The 20,861-nt window shown below is 41.9% G+C and overlaps 1 protein-coding gene across 1 annotated transcript in view; it reads right to left on the bottom strand.

Annotated features, from left to right (window-relative positions):
- Positions 1-6,131: 6,131 nt before the first annotated feature.
- LOC146547174 (transcription activator GLI2.L-like) overlaps positions 6,132-20,861 on the bottom strand; it is a 94,867-nt gene continuing 80,137 nt past the window's right edge. The window contains exons 9-14 of the mRNA XM_085265288.1: positions 19,223-19,363; positions 15,079-15,228; positions 14,350-14,514; positions 13,300-13,578; positions 9,791-10,142; positions 6,132-8,837 (exon numbers count right to left, since the gene is read on the bottom strand). Coding sequence (XP_085121414.1) covers positions 6,811-8,837; positions 9,791-10,142; positions 13,300-13,578; positions 14,350-14,514; positions 15,079-15,228; positions 19,223-19,363 — 3,114 coding nt within the window. The 3' untranslated portion in view covers positions 6,132-6,810. The remainder of the gene's footprint in view (positions 8,838-9,790; positions 10,143-13,299; positions 13,579-14,349; positions 14,515-15,078; positions 15,229-19,222; positions 19,364-20,861) is intronic.

Below are 20,861 nucleotides of genomic sequence, written 5' to 3'. Positions count from 1 at the left end.
TTTGAGTGTTTGCAAAAGCTTGTCGGTCATAAAGAGCCTGTCAAACTTGGAGCCCTGAGAGACGCCTGAGAATGTAGCATTCACTGTAAAAAACATTCCTCCGAAGGTCTTTAAACTCTCTACAGACAGGCCTGTTTGTCGCCCCACCATGAGCTCAGGCTGTAAAATGTCCACCCGCTGATGGTGCTGATTGAAGGTGACACTTGGGCACTTTTGGGGCTCGCTGTAGTTTGGACAAAATCTCTTTCCAGCTTTTGCTCTACGTACAATCTCTGAAAGATACATTTGAAGTTATTCTGGCTTTTTTTTAACACACCTTCAAGCACAACAATGTACTTTGGTTTGGTTTTGGTGTTAATGCCACTCTGGAGAATGATGCAAGTTCATGTTTCTGCTAACACCTAAAATATGAGTTTGAGGCACAAACCCGAAGCAGAATTTGTGACCTCACAGCTGTAGTTTGAAGTCCATCCTGCTCCAACAGCCAACACAAACACACACACAGTGAAGTGAAGTGGAAACATGAGCCTGGACGTCCAGTGATGTAGGAGACATCTGGTATGCAGCAGCTAAAGTTTAAAAATGAAAAATGCTCCCATATACATAGATTCTGGGTTTCTTTATGAGGGAGGAGGAGCAGATGTCACTTCAAGAATTTCCAACAGTTTTGCTGAACTTCTGAATGGCAGATTTAAGTGAAGCTGCCAGACTCATGTAATCATCTTCATTCTGTCCAATCTCAAACTTTGTTTGTCCGAGCTTTGTGTTTCTGCAGCATAATATTTTAGATAGATGGATTAAAAAAACAGACACATGAAGGGAAATAAGTCTGTGATTGACCTCATCCTGGGAAAACTGCAGATACACCTGATCAAGTCTTTAAAATGAAGACTCAAAGACTGTAATGAATGTAGCAAAGCAGCGAAATACTGGAGGAATTTGTGGAGAATTATCTAGAATTTCTCTGATCTTTAACAATTTTGTAGTAACTGTATCTATAGGATATCTAGTGTGTGTCAGATTAACCAATTATAGACTTCTGTTGTTGCATGACTTTGTTAGAGATGCAGTGGTAGCTCCAAAAGCGAGTCAGTCCCTATTGACTTCCATATTAAAATGTCCAACTTTACAGAAATAAACATATTTATAGCCTGATATAAAAACAGTTTTAGCCTCTATAGATAGTACCCTTCATAACAACTGTAAAAGGAAACAAACTAACCCATCTGGATTTTGCAAGGCACATTGGGGATGTGGCCTCTCTCACTGACAGGTAGCAGCTAATTGGAGTCCTTGAACTGGGCCTCTGGAATGTGTTTGTGCTGATGGAGCCTTTTGGAACATTTCTAATACAATTATTTCATAAATAATGTGGCTTTCAGTTAGTTAAATTGTCTTTAATTTTAAGCTTTTGATGTACTTTTCTCCTTTTATTCAGAAAGAGCTTAAAACCTTCCAACAGCTGACTAAACTTTACCAACAGAATGTGACAAGTCAATGAAATCATAACTTTATGTCCAAGACACCAACGGTTGTGAACAGAAGTTTAGAAATATGATTGTCATGGTAATTTGGGGCTTTTAATGATTTCTTCAAACTGTTCTTTTTCCAGACTGGGATGATTGTACAGCCCAGTGATGCTGGTGTTCCAGCACTTTCCAGTTAATGGCAGCCTTGAGTCTTGGTGTTTCCTGGGTTGTTCCTGAACATATTAACCAATTTCCTCTCATCTCAGGGTGTCTGTTTGGGTCTTCTTGCAGAGCTTGGCAAAGCGATGACGCATCACAATAACTTGTATTTAAGTACAGTTGTTTTGAACTCATGATCTTGGAATCTGCAGTTGTTTAGAAACGGCTTCCCAATCTTCCCAGCTTGTGTAAATCTACACTGGATCTACATTAGATCTTCATTGACTTTCTTGGACTCTCTCATTGTTCTAAGTATTGATCAGTCCAGTGAGTGCCGTCAAACAAATCCTTCTTATGCTGCAAGAGAAACTAGCAAGTGTGGTCAATCATAATGACTAATGAGAAGTTAATAGGCTTTAGCATTGTCAGGTTAAAATATATTGTAGAGCCTTTTGACCCAAAAAGATCAGAGAAAATTCAAAATAAATTCAAACCCAGGTACTGTTTATTAAAGACATTAAAGATGTTTGCTGTACGATCATTACACTCCTGTAAAAGAATTCAAAAAAAGCATTAAAAGCCAAAAATTGCTGTGACCCTTATGCCCATGATAAATGGATGTAAACCTCTGACTACAGCTGTATGTATTAGATTGCAAAGATAACGACTTTAACAAAGTTAAAATGTGGCTGTCACCTTGCAAAAGTGATCAGATTATGCAGCTTAGAAAACAAAGAACTTGGAAACATTAGATTAATTAGAACGAGTTGTATGCAAATCTTAAATAACTCATTAAGGCTTAAATTAAAAACCAAATAAGAATTTAACGCCAGGTTAGGGCAGGTTCTCTGCTGCAAAACATCCCCAGTCATTGTTTTTTCCCTAACAAAGTTACAGTACAGTCATACTTCATGAGTGCTGAAACCCGTCTTTCATCTTCCTCACTCAGTTATCGCCATCAATAAATGAAGGTGCTGTTAATGCACCATCTTTGCGAGTCTTATCTCCACCTCTTGTTCGGGCCCTGGTTGTATTTCACAGCCCGGGGCTATTTTCTTTCTCACTTCACATCTCTGAGAGGAGAAGGAATTCCAGTGGCAGAAGCAATCACAAGCTCCAGATCAAACGTATCCTCGGCTGAATTCCTTGACAGACTAAAATCATTTGTTCCTCTCAGCTCAGCGCTGCGTCCCCGGCATCGCTCGCTCCTCTCAGCTGGTTTGTTTTATGTGGTTTCAGCAGCCGAGTCCTCTGGGCCGCTCTGTCAGAGCCAATATTGGAATACACACAGGCTAACTGCAGCAGCAGCCGCCGCTCTGCACTCATCGAGCCCTTTCGCCTCCTGTTAGCGTCCTTTTTCATCAGCTTACCAGTGAGGATTTACATTATGTCAAGCCTGTTCTCGCCGGCAAGGCAAGACGAGGTCAGGGGAAGTTATTTCAAAGCCGCCCTGAAAGAGGTCGTCTTAAGAATGTGTTGGCGCCTCAGCCTGACATTCAACAAGGAAGGAGTGAAGAAAGTGCGTTGTCGGCACGGGGTGTGGGAACATGGCTTCAAAGACGAAAGTTTTGTTGTTGAATTATTGAAGCGATCAACACTCCTCCTCCTCCTCCTGCAGGAAATGATCAAGGGGCGGACTGATGAATAATAATATTTACTCAGCCACAGCGAGAACCAGGAGACGACAGAACCTGCTGGAAAACAGACTGAGTTGACGCTTTATTTGATTTACATGAGAGTAGGCTTTATGTTTTTGGACTGGGCTCATTACCAGAGCAGTTGTTAGCAAAAAGGTGGAATGAAATTGATAGCCGTCCTCTTGCTGCTTCAGCTTGACAGGTGATCGATTCAAGTAAAACCCTGAACCTGAACCTTTGACCCTACATTTGTCTGCCATATTTTGGGATTTGGAATGACAGTACCATCCATCTATGGGACTACAGAACTGTGGCCTTCATGCTTACCAGATCTCAACTTGACTGAACAGCTATGGTGAAAAGTAAATGGACTGTTTCTTTTATAGCACTTTTCAAATCTACTTGAGCACGCACTTGTTCATACAACATGCCTTATTCACCCATTCACACTTTATCGTACAAACACTTTTTTCTCCTCCTAAGTGTTTTCTATCTAACATTTAACACTCCAATGAACTCATTGAAAAGCAATTTTGGATTCAGTATGTTGCCCTTAGATACTTAAAACTGAAGACTGGAGCACCCAAAGAACGACTACCAATCTTCTGATTAGTAGATGACCTGCTCTACCTCCCGAGCCCCACCCCACATGGTAGATGCTGGACCTTCCAGCATTATTGTTAAAGCACTAAAGGAGGGTATAGTATAAGGGTTGGAGGAACAGGGATCATCCCTCTAGTAGATCTCAACACTTTAGAATTAGTGCGAAGGAATACCAAAACACCTGACTACAAAGAATCTTCCTAACATACTTTAACCATGTTCATAAATTACAAACTACATAAGATTTTGAGAGAATCAGGTCCAGATCATAATCTGTGCATAAAAGTCACTGTGGACATCACTATGTTGGTTTTAGGCTAGAGTCATGTTGGTTTGAGGGTCCTAGAAGTGACTGTATATGGATGAGTGGCTGTTAAATTATTAGCTGGCTTGGTTAGCAGGATGTATTGACAAACTGTATATATGCATCACATAGACACAGATAACTGGTAATTAAGTAATATTCAAATAAAATCCTAGAAATTTATTTACAAAAAGTAGAGCACAGACTTCTTAGATGGTCTGTAAGTACAGTTAACTGCACAGGAGGTATATTATTGGTCAAATAATTCTATTGAAATGTTCCAACAGCACAAACAAGGTCCAGAAGTCCAGTTCAGGGACTCCAATTAGTTAAGGTGAAGCCTGGCCACCTGTGTCACCAACCATTTGTGAGTAAATAATACTTTTAAGCCTTAATAACATTTAAACAAGTGAGTTGTAAAAAATAACTTATGATGGCCACTTGCTTGGTGCTAATGCTCTAGACTTGCTTTATCTCTGTTTTATTATTGGAAAGCACTTTGGTCAACTTTGTTGTTTTTAAAAGTGCTATATAAATAAAGTTGGATTGGATTGGATTGGATTATCTCACGTGGGTGTGTGGGACATTATATGGTCTTAATTATGTGAACGTGAAAAGGTTAAAGACTGTCTAGTCCTATTTTGTTGGACTTCAGGGGTGGGCAATTCATTTTCCCAAGGAGCCACATGAAAAACTGGGACTGTTTAGGAGGACTAATAGGTCCACCAGTAGAGCCCCTTCACAACAACCCCAGTTTCTCATGTGACCCCTTGAAGAAATGAGTTGCCCACCCCTGCCAAATAATTGTAATGCCTTGCAAAGTTCAGGACTGTGGTACAAACCAACTTTAGAGACCATCCTGCAAAAAACAAAAGCAAACGCTTACATTAAAGCAGAACCATTTTAAAACATCTTAAACACTCCAGCCCTGAACATCTCTAGGGATTAGAGATTGTGAAAATGCAAATGTCGAAAGGAGTCACAGTTTACATCAGCCAGTCTTGTTTGAGAATGTGATCAATGCGTAGGTAAGAAGCCAGTTCGCTCAGTGGTACTGATAATGTGTGCTGCACCTTGCATGCTGTCATGATCGCTACCTTGACCAAACCAGAGTTCTTTCAGCAGTGAGAATAGGTCGGAAGTTGATTATTTTGTGCTACATGTAACTTCTCCCCACACCATCATGTGTGAAAACAGCTTAAATCAGGCACACTTTGAGCTAAATACAAACTGAGCTGGATACAAACCTTTGGTATTTTCTAGAGATATCTTGGATTTATATCTATATATCTATATATTTACTAATAAACTAAATATCTTGTTGGAATGGCTTGTGACAATCACATTTATGAGAATAAAAGTTTGACATTGTATAGCTCTGCAAACATCATAAAGACCTGGTTGGGCTCAGTTGGTTTCTTTAATTGTTACAAAAATGGTCCTTAAGCCCTACAATACACATTAAAACGACATTTTTAGGACTATCATTTATATTTTGTTGGAATATTGGATGCTTAAGTTAATCATGGCTAAAGTAATCCCAGTCAGCCAAAGGCTGAGGCTTCAGATTGCTCCAAACGCTCTGTTTCATACATTATTTTTCTACTCTTAGATCTTTATGATGTTAGAGAGAGTGGATGTCAGTAACCCAGGCAATTATAGACATACAAGCTCAATTGGCCTGCTTTCAAAGTCTTCTGTTGGGCCCAGGAAAAAAAATGCTTGAAATTGGCTTAGTAGGTGCATTTTAAACATTAATATTGCTCTTTGCATGGCATTGCATAGTGTTTCCTAAACTACAGCCAAATAGTTTTTTTTAGATACTGAAAAAAAATGTATTTCTGATTCTGCTGTGGATAACCTGGGCTGGAAGGACAACACAAAACACATGCATTTAAAAAAATCAAAGTCAATACTGTATTTCTTAGAAATATACAAAGGATATTTACATATAACGAGCACAACAAACTGTTTTCAACAGTGTAAAAAAGAAGAAAGCTTGAGTCTCTGCTCTGAAGTCTTCTCCTCTTCTCTCTGTGAGAGCACGGCCAAGTTATCAATAATTCCAGTCACAAATCAAGTCTCTGATGCCCAAATCTGAGATGCCACAGTTAATCTCAGCAGCAATGCAGCAATCAAATCACAGCTCACCAAGGGAAGTGGCTGTAAACTTGATGATAGATGGAAAAAAAAGAATAGTGAACTGTTTTCTCCTTGACAAATATTAAAGTTGAACTCAAGTAATTTACAGTGTGAAAGGTTTTAATTGAGTACACAGATAATTACCTGGTTGAATTTGCACGTTTTTTGAATATAACTATACGCACAACATGTGTTTGTTGTATCTGAGGCAGGCACTTAGTAAACTGATCTTACTGCAGACCTGTACAACAACTGAATAAACTCCCTTGTTCATCATTTTTGCTACCTAAGGCAAAAAAAAAAAAGAAAAAAGAATGATATGGCTTTTTGAAAAGACTAAAAAAACTGCCATTTTAAATAATTCATAAACAAGACTGTACAAGGAAACAACAGGCAGGCTACAGAAGCTTTCAGCTCACAATCACATCAATTCCAACTGCAGGGTTGAAGGGTTATTCTGCATCAGGGGTTCAAAATGTCTGCACACAGTTTGAGGCTAAGACATCAAGTTGAGGAACTTGCTCTCCTCTGCTAGAGCAGTCAGCAGTGAGCTCATGTCCCCGATGGCCATGTTCCCTGTCCCCGCAGGCACCGAAGGCAACATGACCGAGTTCCTGGGCGTCGTGAGGCGAGAGGAGCTCTGGGACAAACTCTGGAGCAGACCTGGACTTAGCGTTCCCGACACGAGGCTGGAGTGATCCCCATCATCCAGCATGCAATCAAAGTCTATTTGGGCCTGCTCCAGTGCTGTGGTACAGTCACTGGTTCTTGCCGTCTGATTGGCGCTTGAAGTGGGAGGCACCACCTTGTTACAGTTTACATTACCATTAGGCTCATATACTTGAATCTGCCCTGTGTAGTACAAGGCATTGTCATTAGTATTATTGCTGCGGTGAAGTCCTAAAACTCCAGCAGTGGATAATTCGGAGTTAGCATTAGCAGCTTGCATCATTTGCTGCGTAACTTTTGGAACTGAAGGGTTCTTGTTCAGAGATCTCGGTTCGGTTGGTGGCCTTGGCTGAAAATTGTTCTGATTTCCAACTTGTGAGGGATTTGGGGAGTTCATGTTACATATTGATGTGTCAGTGTGTTCAATTTTTATCTGCACAGGCTGAAATCCAGCATCAGCAAAGTGCAAGTCAAAGGTCTCCATGTCACATGACTCCTGTTTGCAGTTGCTCCCACTAATGGTGTTAATGCAAGGCTTATAGGTGGTGTTACCATTCCTGTCATAGGGCTGGATGCCTTCAATTAACAGGGCTTCATTGAGATTCGATGGCTGCTGGAATCCTTGTTGCTGGAGGCAGTTTGCTCCTGGCTCGGAGTTCAGCTGAATGTACCTCTGCTGCATTGTGAGGTTCTGATTCAACTGCTGGTTGGAGCTGAAATGGTTGCTAAGAGATCCAAAATTGTGGTTTTGCTGGAGCACAGCCAGGTTCCCTCGAACCTGTAGTCTGGAGTACTCCTGGGAGGCATCCATGAGTCCTGAACTTGCTGGAACATTGGATGGCGAAGGTGGACACATCTGTTGCTGTTGACCTGGACTATTCCTCGAAGTGGGTAAAATCTGTGAGAGCAGATTCACAATAGCCATCCTTCTCTGACTGAAGTGCTGCTGCTGGATAGCCGAGGCTCCTTGGAAATCTTCATTTGTCTTGTCTCCATTATCAGAGATGTGACTTGTTGTCTCCATGGTAGCATTCTCTGAAATGCTTGGTGGTCGCAGACTATAAGGGTAACGGTGAAGACCTCCATCTGATCGATGACAGTCTTGCTGAGATAAACGTCGGTGATCTGCTGCAGGAGGTGGACAAGGCTGGATTGTCACCCTTCCACTCAGCGTGCCCATGCTGTTGTAGCGGTGCAACTGCGACTGGTTTAAAGTTTCTGGGGCAACCTGTCTCACAGGGTCACTGGCTCGACGGGGGATGTTAGATGGGACTTCGTGGGGCATCAAACTTCTTGTGGCATAGCTGCTGTACTGTCTGAAAGGTAGGCCTTTGTTGGTGGAGGGTTTCTGGGAGTCCTCATACAGGGCTGCATGGGATTGCAGACACATTTGGTCCATATATGGAAGAGGTGTAGGTGGTACGCCCCCAGTGGCAGCTGCATATTTTGCCTTGAGACGGTAGTGTTGGGCTGGGGTCAGGCTCAGAGGGCTGGGAAGACCCACTGCTCCAAACACTCCTGCTCCTCCGCCACTCCCACCACACTGACTAGCCTGACTTGAACGCCGTGAGATGTCGGCAGAGATGGGGTCGTAGGAGTCCGCAGAGCTGATGTTGCTGGGGCGGTTGGCACCAAATTGTGAGGCCTGGCTGGAGCGCCGACTGGAGAAACAAGGGGAGATGCCTGAGGAGCGGCGACTGAGGGTGTAGACTGAACTCAAGGTGCTGGAAGTGCTATCACGTCTCTCGGAAAGGTTTTCTAGCACAGTCATTTTACTAGAGCTCAGTTCACCAAAGCTAGAACCAGGGAAGGACGCCGGACCCCCACCCATATTTTGGCTCTCCAGGAGGGAACCTGTGAACAAACAGACGAGAATGAGAAACTCTAGATCTAGAGCTACTTTGTCAAGCTTGTGGAGCTTTTTTTCAGGTATTTTTAAACTCAATCGAACAAACATAAAATACTAGGAACTTGCTGGTGGACCAAATGTAGTGCGTTTCATTGAATTAGATTCTATCTGAGGGGGCAGTGGGTGTATGTGTTCATATGAAAGAAGGTGCACCTGCTCTTTCTACGTCAATTAATGCCACAAGTACTTTTTCCGCAATAAAAAACAGATCAATATTCAGATAGCTCACTGGGCAGTTTCTCATTCTAGTCCATGGTCTTGATGAAAGTCCTTTGTTGTGCTCTGCAGCTTCAGTGAGTTCAGCACAGCAGCATAAACCTCCATCCTCCAGAGTAGAAGGACTACCACTCAGAACTGGAAAAGCACCTGAATAATGTGAAGGATCCCTGGGTCTGCCTTGGTTGGACATACTTGAAACATCTCTCTCAGGTGTCCAGTCAGATACTTTGGGTACCAGGGAAGGACTCCATGTAATCATGTTCATTTTATTAATCTTCTCCTAAATGACTGAGCTCATCACCTCCAAAGCTGGTCTCAGACAAAGTGCTAAGGAAGCTCAGCACGTATCCATGATCCTATTGTTTCTACCTACAGCTTATGGCCATGGATGAGGATGGAACAAAGATGGATCTAGTAAACTGACAGTTTCAACCTTCACACTCAGTTCTTCTGCACGGTTATAGGAGGATTGTCCAAGTAAAGTCCTGTCCAAGCCTATTCATGTGTGGGAAACGTTAAAGTAAAGTGTCCACCTGCTTACTAATTAGTTCTTGGATTGGAAACCAAATCACCTAAGAAAAGTGTTAACTATGGAAAAGTTTCTATATTTTTAGTGAAAGGTTGAAGTGAAGTGAATAACTGTCAAAGCAGCTTTAATCTAGACTTTCTATCAACTCACCGCCTGCCAGTATGGGTGGGAGCTTCGTCCCGAGGACCACAGGTGGTGTTGGGTTGTTGGTCCACTGGCAGGAGTCCCTCACTGTCTTCAGTTTCTCCTTCTTGAGATGCTCCAGGCGCTGGCTGGTGCTGAATTGCTTTCTAAAGCGAAGACCCACCGCTGCGACCCCACTGGTGGAATCTTCAAAGCCCAAGGACTCCACAAACGGCAGGTCATCCAGGGTGCTGAGGTCCCCTAGGCTCCCCCCGCTGTGCGCCGCCATCTCTACTCCACTGTCATTGTTGGTGGCACTGCCAAGTGGTGATGGTTCGCTGCTACATGATGACTGACCACCAGGGCTGGACTGATACATCTGTGAAGAAGGAAGAGAAAGAGAAGGAATGCAGAAAATGAGATTTTAAAAAAAGAACATGAGCAAAACAGAAAGAGACATAATAGTTTGTCCTAAAAACAGCTTTTCTGTAGTAGAACAAAAATGGGACAGTGGTTAACATGGCATGAAAAACAGTGAATCAGTGAGTCTTTTATCCTCCCCCAGCTTAATTGTAAATAATGAGTGTGTTTTTTGGGGATGGGGGTGAAGAGGTGGGGGCGCACCACAGATTACAGACTGTCTTAGTCTGTCTGTGAATTAGAAATGGGCAGGATGAAAGGCTGCTTGAGCCTGAGCCAGAGCGCCGGGCCAATCATCACAACATGTGATCACATTTCCCTCTCCAAAAAATCAACTGTCAGGGTGGAGGCTGCTCAAGCATTTAGGTGAAGCTTGTTGTTCTCTTACCTTCACAACTATATCTTTCAATGTTAGTTTTGTTTACATCAAATTCGAGTTAACAGAGGGTTTAACATGATGACAAACCTCTCCAGTCGGACTAAGGACAGCAATGATTAGACGGTGTATATCCACTGCCTGGCCTGTTTCCTTGCAGTCTCTAATATATTCGCTGCTAAAAAAGCTGTCTTGATCACAGCTTGCTGGTTGGCTCAGTTTGCACAACCAATTCCCAGTGTTTGAATATTCATCCAGGAGTGACTTTTATCATGGTCTGTGATGGGTGTTTGATAGGTCTCTGCTGTGAATGTAATCCTGTGTAACGGAAAAATGTACACCGTAGTACCATTTCGAGATAACAACGTCATGCATAAATAACTCCCTGCTTGTTTCAGATGACTAAAATCTCAGAAACTAACTGGATGCAATTAATTCCAATTTAATTATACAAATTAAACAAATCCCATTAAAAAAAACAAAAAAAAACCCCAAGAAAAGCTACTTCAATAAGAGATTAGGCAATGTAGAGTTGTTTTTAATATTCTACCCTGAAAAGGATTATAGTCCTTCTTGACTTTTGGTACTTTAAACAGCTGTTACTGAAATAGGGCAGGGCTTCTCAGACGTTAATCAAGGACCAGCCCCCATGCCAGAGGTTAAGCCCAGTGCTTTGGAGTCAATGAAATTGACCTTTCCACCATGTTTGTGTTTTGTGTGCCTTTTGGCATGTTTTAGTTGCCATTATCTGACACATTTGGCTGTTTTGATGAGTGAAATTACAGAGTTTATTTTTTGGGTAGTGGCTTCATCCATTTTATATTTAAAGCCTATGGAAATGGTGGCAAATATATGGCAAGTTATAGTCTCATCAAGAAAATTACAGTGAAAAAAACTGCAGTTTTATCAATAAAATGCTCTGTTTGTCTTGCTGGAATACCAGCATTAAAAAGAAAAGCATGAGACTTAAAGTATTTCTAGCAGTATTTCAAGTTGTTTAGATTATACTGCAGTTGCTAAAAACAAAACTTCTGAACCTGACTCAACGTGATTACACACAAGTCTGTTACACACTTGCATAAATCAACGGTTTATGAAATGTGACCATTTTTTGATTATACAGTACTGTGCAAAAGTCTTGAGCCTCACATCATTTCTTTAGACTTAGCTAGGAAAAGGGGAACAACTGGACTCGTAAATGGAAATAAAGCATACGGCAATTCAAATGAGCTGGAAAGGTTTCTTGTCATTTCATTAATGACTGATAGTGCTGCACCGTGGGTTTCTTTTACTGCACTGGTAGTGTGTTTGGGATCATCATGCTGAAAAAGGTGCTTATATCAATCAGATGCTTTTCAAAAAATATTGCATTGTGGATCACAGTTTGATGGTATTTTTCTCTGTTCATATCTCATAAATTTTGACAAGATCTCCAACACCACTGAGTTATATGTAGCCCAAAACCATGACAGAGCCTCCACCGTGTTTTACAGATGTCTGTAGACACTCACTGTTGTACCTGACCACATCTGTACATACTGATAATGATTTTCACCACAGATTTTTTTATTTGGATTCATCACTCTATCAGAGCTGCAGCTGATTTTCAGTCCAGATCTTGTATAATCCAGCCTCAGTCTTTGCTCCTTGGTCCCCTTCATTAAAAATGGCCTCTTATCAGCCAAACTTCCACTGAGACCATTTCTGATGAGGCTTCAGTGAAGGGCCACATACATCTTAATATTTTCAAGGACACACTGCACACCATGATGAGTTATGACAAGTTTTCAGCTAATAGCTCTTTGGGAATCACCTTGGTGCAAAAATTCTATTTTGTTTTGGTCTGTCTTTGGCACATAAATTATGTGTTTATGTGACAGGCAGCTTGTAATAAAGTGGCCAAAGATGCAATTCAAAATGTGTTCTTTGTTAACTTGTTTGATTCAGGTGTGCTGACACCCTGTGTCAGCACACCTGAATCAAATAATTAGTTTATTACCAGCCCTCTGGAGAACTTCAAGACATTTAAATCAGCTGTGTTGGATCAAGGACAACCCTGGTGTAGACACAACACTGTTTCTTCTGTTGAGAGTTAACAATCCTCTGGAAATGGACAGGTACAAGGAATGGAATTAAAATTAATGAAAAAGTAGCCAGTGTTTAAAAAAAAATTGAAAGACCTTCAAAGAGCCTGAACTAATATTGCTCACGGCCACTTTAAAACATTACAAGAAAATCTGGCACCTTGGAATGAAAATGAGGAAAGGAATGGGAGAGGGTAATGAGGCATAACTCAAGATGGCTTTACAACAAGAGTGGGGAGAATAAATCTGGAGGTGTTTGGGACTTTGAAGCTGCTGTTCTTTGGTCATAATGTAATTTTGGAAGTGAATCAGTGCAATGGAAAGGAAGGACGTTGAAAGATGGTAAATAAAAAGGACTTTAAATAATGTACAATAGTTATAAGCCACAGATGAGCTCACCTCAGTAAGGTCTGTCCATAAGGAAAGTCAGAAAGGAGAGAGAAATGAAAACAATGAGGCAGGAAGCTGAAGAAAGGTTAGAACAAAAAGGCATGCTGGACTAAAAGAAGAGAAATAAGAGAAATACTTCATTAAACAAAAGAGGTTTATACTAGAGTTGTTAGAATCAAAAGCTGTGTAGTAAAGTCAGCATGCAGTACATAACTCGTCTAACTTTGTGCCCCTGTGTGTGTGTGTGCAGATTTGAGCGGTCTTACCATAGAGTTTTCTGTCTTGATGGATTTGACCTGCAGGTAGTCCTCCACACCTCTGGGGGAGCTGTTATCCAATATTTTGTCTTCCCTGTGGGTTCGCTCTCTTGGACCCGTCTCATTCTCGCTGTTCTCCCGGGGTGGCAGTGGTCTGGGTGGCAGGTCGCTGCGCTGCTTCTTGGTGACGTGGGCCTCAGGGCCGTGCACTGTCTTCACGTGCTTCCTGAGAGAGCTGGGATCGGTGTAGCGCTTGGTGCACCCGGGGATCTTACATACGTAAGGTTTCTGTAGGTGCAGAGAAAAAATTATTCAATGCTGAAATAAAAGACTGAAAACTGCAGTTCCCAAATGTTATGGTGGCCACATCCATCTTTATATATACGGTCATTAGAGCCTGCATATTCACTGTGAGGGTACATAGTGAACTGTGACTCCAGCAGGCTGTGCAGATCTGCTGTCAACAGCTGTTAGCACTGAACGTTTAATGAGGAAATCAGCAGAAACAATCAGTGACTTTGGGATTTCTCAGCAGTCAGAGGCAACCTGCAGGTTTTAACTCCCTCTCTAATGCTGCGGACCTTTTTTTATTGAGTTGTATCTGAGCTGCATGTGAGCAGCTCAGTGTGACCGTGGGCTGTTGCAGCGATGCCGAATTCCCACTCTGCAGTCCCACTGAGCGCTCTGAAACACTGCCAGGATTCATTTTCTGCTCCTGCAGGTGGTCTGGCTCCTGCAGGGGCGGCAAGCATGATTCGCCCTAATGCATTGTGGGCCGTGGAGCTCATTATGCCTCCACCTCATTATTTACTCACAAATGTCTGCAAGACTTGCACAGGGGGACACAAAGGGTGCCGGCACCACTTCGTACAGACACAAAGGAACAAACCTGCTGCCCAACATGAAGCCTTCAGCTCACCTGAGGCGGAGGTGAACTGCTGTCACTACCTGCAGCCTCACATCTCCACCACTTCAATCGCAGCGCTCTGAGAGAATTTGTTATGCAGCTCCATAAGAGAGTCTGTGTGAAGTTTCAGTGAGCGGAGAAGTCTTTTGTACCTCGTTCGAGTGCGTCCGGTTCTGGTGCTTGGCCCGGTCCGAGGCGTTTGAAAAGGCTTTGTTGCATCCTTCGTGCTCGCAGACGTATGGCTTCTCGCCGGTGTGCGAGCGCAGGTGGGTTTTTAGATTCTCCAGGCGGGAGTAGGCCTTAGAGCATCCCTCAAACTGCACAGGAAGACAGGAAATAATTAAGTGACTCTAACAAACAAATGGCAGCAAAAAAATAAAGACAAAACACAGATAACTGTCTGGATAAACAGTTAAATAACCAACAGGGTAACACAAGGCCTTCATAGTGGACATCCTAATATTTGTGTGGTACTTTAAAAGTAGATATTCACTTCTATTTATACAAGTAAAGACTTTAAATCATATCGTGAGACTGATAATTATGATTAAAGCTTCAGTCACACAGGCAGAAAAACCAGTTGGAGACCAGTTGGTTGCAAAGCAGCAGTTTAGCAATTTTTTTGGAACAAAACTTAAATATACTGTTACAGGTTATAAATCCATCAACTGGGGTTTGGGTCAAAACCAGGGGTTTACAGATGTTGTGTGGGTATAAATTCTTTTAATCTGACAGTAAAATGATGAATGCTTCAGTAAGAGGAAGTCTGAAGAAATCTGTGTGTTTTCCAGATGTGTGCATATGTGCAGTTGCTGGTGTTTAGAGAGCATGAGGGGCCCTGTGGGAGCCTGAAGAGGGCGCAGAGGCCATCCGTTACCCACCGTGCACTTGTGTGGTTTCTCCCCCGTGTGTCGGCGCATGTGAACCACCAGCATGTACTGAGCTTTGAAGGGCTTCTGCTCCCGCGAACAGTCCTCCCAGCGGCACACGAACTCCTTCTTCTCTCCGTGGATGTGGTCGTTATTGATGTGCTGTGGGACACACACACACAGAGAAATGAGAGGGTTTTCTGGGGAGAGCTGTCCACTAAGAGGCTCCCACGTTGTTCCCGGTTTAATGTTTCTGTGGAAATCCATCTTATCAGCGGAAATCTCAAAGGAAGGCTGCAGCAGATGAAAGTCTAATTGGGAATACGTAGACTGCCTGCGACAGTGGAAATGAACATGGGTTAAAGAGCGAAATCAGACAGCTCATTAAAAACCATTTCTTCTTAAAATAAATCATATTTTTTCTTAGCATTTTCGACAAGCTTCATCCTTTTATTGTGAGTGTTTTCAAAATTGACCTTTTTCTCTCTTATGTGTCTTTGAAACCTCAAATTTATTCCTGCTTTAACAGATTTTTGAGAGAATAAAATGCCCTCAAAAACTCAATAGAGCCTCCCGTGGAAGGTTATTGACTTACCTGATTATCTAACCCAAGCGGAAGACAGTTTGTTGTAATATTTGCACAAACACAATTATTTTCGTGATTACAACTGCTTGACTTCCTCTTTTAAGGACCGTTCAACCCCAAAATAAATGATCTATTCTTTCCTCATGCTCTAGTTTGATTTGGTATCTGTTTTAAAGCTATCAGCTGTCAGAAATTCTGCCTTTTCACCAGTATAGTTAAAGTAAAATGCACTTGAAGACCCGATGACTGTCTCTTTTCAGAAATCACTACAGGCATCAACTATTTTTTTCTACCAAATAACATTTGCTATATGTGTCACTGTGCAGAAGGAATCGTGCATATATTTGTGTAAGGATGTCGTGTGCACCTTTAGGTGAGCCACAATCTTCCTATGTGTAGTGGATGTAGACAGTGAAAGAAAATAGTTCCCACATGCTGTAGCCCCTACACAGTTGTGGATTTTTAATAACAGAGAGCATAAAGTAGGGATCGTGAACCTGTGACTGTTCTGGCTGTCTCCAACTGCTCACTTTGATGGAAATGAATAAGTCCAAATTTAGTTTTTTTTTAAGAATATCACTGCGTTTACTGGTCTGAGGATTGTTGTATTTATGACTAAAGTTGGGTCATCTGCTAATCAGAAGGTTGGTGATTTGATGATGTAAACTATGATCCCAAATTAAAGTCAAGCATTTGGTTTCAAAAAGCCAAAATTGCTGATGTCCCAAAAACTGGACGACTCACGCCTAAACTATCTAGACGGACGAGCATCACTACAGATCAGAAGAAAAATATGTAAAATGGATTTTGGGATGAATTCTTCCTTTAAATAAGCTGCCAGCAATGTTGGGAAATATGCTTACATGATTTATTCCAGACAAGTCCCCCAAAAAACTTCCTTCAATTACATAAAGTACTGATTTAACCAAATTCCTCTGAGAAGCCACAGGACTGATATTAGTGGTGTTAGGATGAGTCACCTGCTGATATCTCGCGGTAAAGACTAGTGTATCCATCCACTTTCCACCTCCATGCTGTGTCTTTGTATGCAGATACAGCCAGTGAGCACAGGTTTTGATCATGTTACTGATCAATGGAAAAATGATTCCTCACATGTTTACCCTTGAATCTAAAGAAAACAAATGAGTGGAGCTCTGCCAGGGAGAGGATAGGATCTAATGAAGTTTACAGGAAATGTGGTCTCGATTTGTAAAAAACAAGGGCACAGCTGACAATTACCTCGACCACAGACTCATTTGTTTACAGCGCTGCGATCAAAGCATCAGAATCATGTTGAATCTGAAGCTCCGGTGTTTGAAAATGCCACACATAGCAGCTTTAAAAGTCTGTAAACGGTCACAGAGCTGGTTTATGTGAGACTTTCCTCAGATGGACAGAAGAATCGGGGTTTAATGAATGATGGACAGCAGCCTCCCAGCCCTGCAGGACCCTCACTAATCCTCCTCACTCTGCTGCCTCTTTTCTCTCTCTGCTTCACTGCAACTGAGGAATGCCTAAGACCCTTTCAGCCAAGACTCTGCGTGCTGCGATGAGAAAAAATGAAAGCGATGATGGTTTGGAGGTCAGCTCGTCAGCCAGAGGAAAACCTCAAAACAAGCATGTACAAGAACTGAATGAACACAGAGGTTGTTTTCAGTGTCCAGGTAGATGTTCACGTAGATGATCAAAGAGCTCATTCCTGACCTTTGGAACAGAAAGTCAACATTTAGTTTTTAGGAATTAAAAGATTTTATTTCCCTTGTTTCAGGGCAGATTTTCTCATTTTCAGTATCAAATTTGATCCCGAGTTGTCTTCCAGTAAGGTCGGCATTAAACTTGCAGCTTCATAATGTCAGGACCAAATAGGAGACATTACAGCACCTACGTTCAACTCTTATTTGTATCGAAGTAATGTTGCTGTTATATTTAGTTAACTTATTTCTCTAGGTAGGAGAACACAGCTAATGCAGATTGTTTTTTACAGCCATAAAGCTAACACTAGTATTCCATCTCTTGAGTGGAAAAGGTCAGCTAGCCATCCAAACCATCTGGTAACTTAGCAGGCCAAATTTCAAATGATTTATCATCTGCAAAACTGGAGACTCTCTGCTGTCCTGTGAAAAACTAAGCACAAGCTCACTGCTTCCACTGAAATTAAGTGAGAAAGTAAATTAGCTCGATTAACTGATCATCATCAAGCTAGAGCACTTCTACAAAAGCAGAGGTTTTGTCAGTTTTCTGATGTGCAGCATTCAGGTGTGTATTAACACAATACTACACAATACTACTATCCAGGAGTGGGAATCCCAGCAAGATCAGACGTGCAATACATCTCAGAGGTACATCTCAGACTCTACAGGCCTCAGTTAGCATGTTGAATGTTAAAGCTCATGACAGCACACTTAGAAAAAGACTGAACAAGCTTAGGTTTATAATGTTGCATTGAACAAAACAAAAGAGTTCAGCAACAATGTCCTTTGGATAGGTCAGACCATAATGGAGACGTTTGGTCGTAATGCACAAAACTAAACACAGCAGTCTGCACACCCTGCAGCCATCAAGTCAACTATGAACTCTTCTGTATACCAAAGTATTCCAGAGTCAAATGTGAGCCTTTTGTTTGATGGGTAAAGCATACAATGATCCCAAGAACAGCATCAAATATACAACAGAATGACTGAAAAAGACAATGATAAAGGTGTTTCAGTGGCAAAAGTCAATGTACTGAAGTAATGTTGCAAAGAAGATTGACTCCACGATGATGTGAAAGACCGATAAAGTCATACAGCAAACCATTACCTCAAGTTATTGGTGCTGAAGGTGGTTCAACAAGCTATTGAATCATGGGCAGTACTTCTCTCTTTGTCAGCAGCAGTATCTGCCAGAATGGCAGTAGTTCATGCTGTGGCATAACAATGTGTTGGATGTTCACAGGGAAACTGAGGTTTGTATATAATATGTGACGATCATAATTTTTATGGTTCTAATTTTTGTTTGGTCAGGTTTAAGGAGACCATAGTTTGGCTGCCACAAGAGGAACCCAACCAAGGTCACCAGTCTAAACAGGAGTCATTTTAACCTGTTAAGCAACAACAGAGTTTCATATAGAATACAGTTTGAGTCGCAGTTATCTATCATATTTTATATCTTCCCCCACTGAAAAAGCTATGTCCAGATGAACAGAATCAACTTTCTGGGACCTTCATATTTTACTTTTGTTTTAAATGAGTGCTTGGTGCATGATGTGTGAATGATGCAAGAAAAATTGACTAATAACATTAAGATTTGACATTCTCATTGTTGGAATTTAAACTGATTGATTTTTAACCACAACTGAGCCAAACCAAACTCTAATAGTCTAGATTTAATATCTTTATCTGAGTTTTCAGAAGCTACGTTGATCATATGGTATTTATTCAAGAGGCAGATAGGGTTTTCATTGGCCTGATTTTTATGGTTTCAGGACAAATCTTTCTGTCAGCTTCATTTCTTTTAGGTTAGCAAAGGTGTTGAGATGTCAGAATATTTATCAGTTTGCAGACGGTGTTTTTTTTGCAGTCGCACACTTACGTGGACCAGCTGGTCCTGCGTGTCGTACTCTTTGGTGCAGCCTTCCCAGTGGCAGTTGGTTTCGTAAACAGCCTCGGGCTCCTGCTTACAATCGTCCCGATCCACGTCATCCTTCAGGTCCAACAAGCCACTGTGATGGTTCTGTAGAGAATCCAGACCGAACACTGTTAAACACATGTCAAGCTGTCCTTTATTTTTCTCAATATAAATGAAAAACACCGAGAGTTATTTATTCGAACTGAAATAAGCACGTTTTCTCGCCTTCATCTGAGGGCTTGTTTGCACCAAGCACATGTGGAAGCGTTTACTGCCCAGCTGTTAGGAGTCACATTCAGCTGTTTGTTCATATGTTTTACCTGCCACGAACACCAGAGATGGTAAATTACAGATTAAAGCTCGCACCGCTCCATCATGCTTCACTGAAGTTGAAGAGGTTGGCATCAGATTTGTTTTGACAACCTCAACCACAAACACACACGCGTGACTTCTGTTTACAACTCCACGTTAGCTTGTAATTCAGCAGCGTGAACGTAAATGAACCAAACACTGAAATCTCACATTGTCAGCTTTGTGTTTCTGAGTGTGTGATCAGGCGTCCGGGCTCGTCTTCAACAGCGGCAAATCTGGTAAACCTGTTGAGAAACTGTGTTTCTCAAACAGTTCTTTCAGTTTGATAAAAGCTTTCCCTGTTTTCTAAATATCGCCTCCACTTTCCCCAGTTTTCACTGTCTAAAAAACTTCCAGAATTTCCAAAATTGTTCCCACTTTTCCTTTCACAACTTTGACAAAAATCAAAGAATGTCCCAGAGTTGTGATCAATTATTCCAACCAAATGATATATATATATATATATATATATATATATATATATATATATATATATATATATTCGCGTTCCAAAAAATTACCAGACTTTCCAGTTCACAACTTTGTAAAAAATTGAAACTTTCCTCAGATGTCCCCACTTCCTGGAAGTGTCACTGTTTAAAATGTTCTCCTGCTCAGTGTCCTCACCAAGACAAATGTACAGGGACGCTCACACATGTCTGAGACACAAACTGACACGTAGTTTGTCCCACGTGGCTCCCGGTACACTTCCACCAACACAAAGACGCACACACACACTGACACACAAGGTGCTGACTGCAGCATGTTTGTCTCTGCCCCACGCACGCGATCTTCATCAATTCTGGTGGCCCCAAGACGACTGCGCGCACCGCCGTCCCCATGCATCACGCCCAAACCTGCCTCGCTATCGGAGAGAAGCCGCAAATTTGTCAAAAGGAAGAGGAAAAGGCTCCTCACATGACAATAAAGCCCGGCCAATATTTCATGAAAATGAAGTGCTCTGGCACAGTTTACAGTGGCCGCGGAGGGAGAGGGAGGGGGAGCCAAACGAATGGATGCAAAGCTCTTATCATGTGGAGTTTTTCTGTATCCGAGATGCGATTTACAAGAAGGTCACAGGAGGCTGTGGCGCATCAGGGGCCACGGATCAGGACACAGAGAGTGAAGGCAAACAAATGTTCCCACTTTCCTGTCCAAACTCCCACGCTTCTCAAAACAGTCCAAAAACGTCATCTCATGATCCAAAAAAGGTCCTGATTTTACAAACATCTGATTACTCATTACAAAAGGT

This window comes from Mchenga conophoros, linkage group LG23 (genome assembly GCF_057382185.1).
Source record: "Mchenga conophoros isolate Kocher_MC1m ecotype Shallow Benthic linkage group LG23, M_conophoros_male_GT1.1, whole genome shotgun sequence".
NCBI classification, from domain to species: Eukaryota; Metazoa; Chordata; class Actinopteri; order Cichliformes; family Cichlidae; genus Mchenga; species Mchenga conophoros.
Note: the sequence above shows the minus strand (reverse complement) of the source record. Positions and strands in the feature narration are given on the sequence as shown.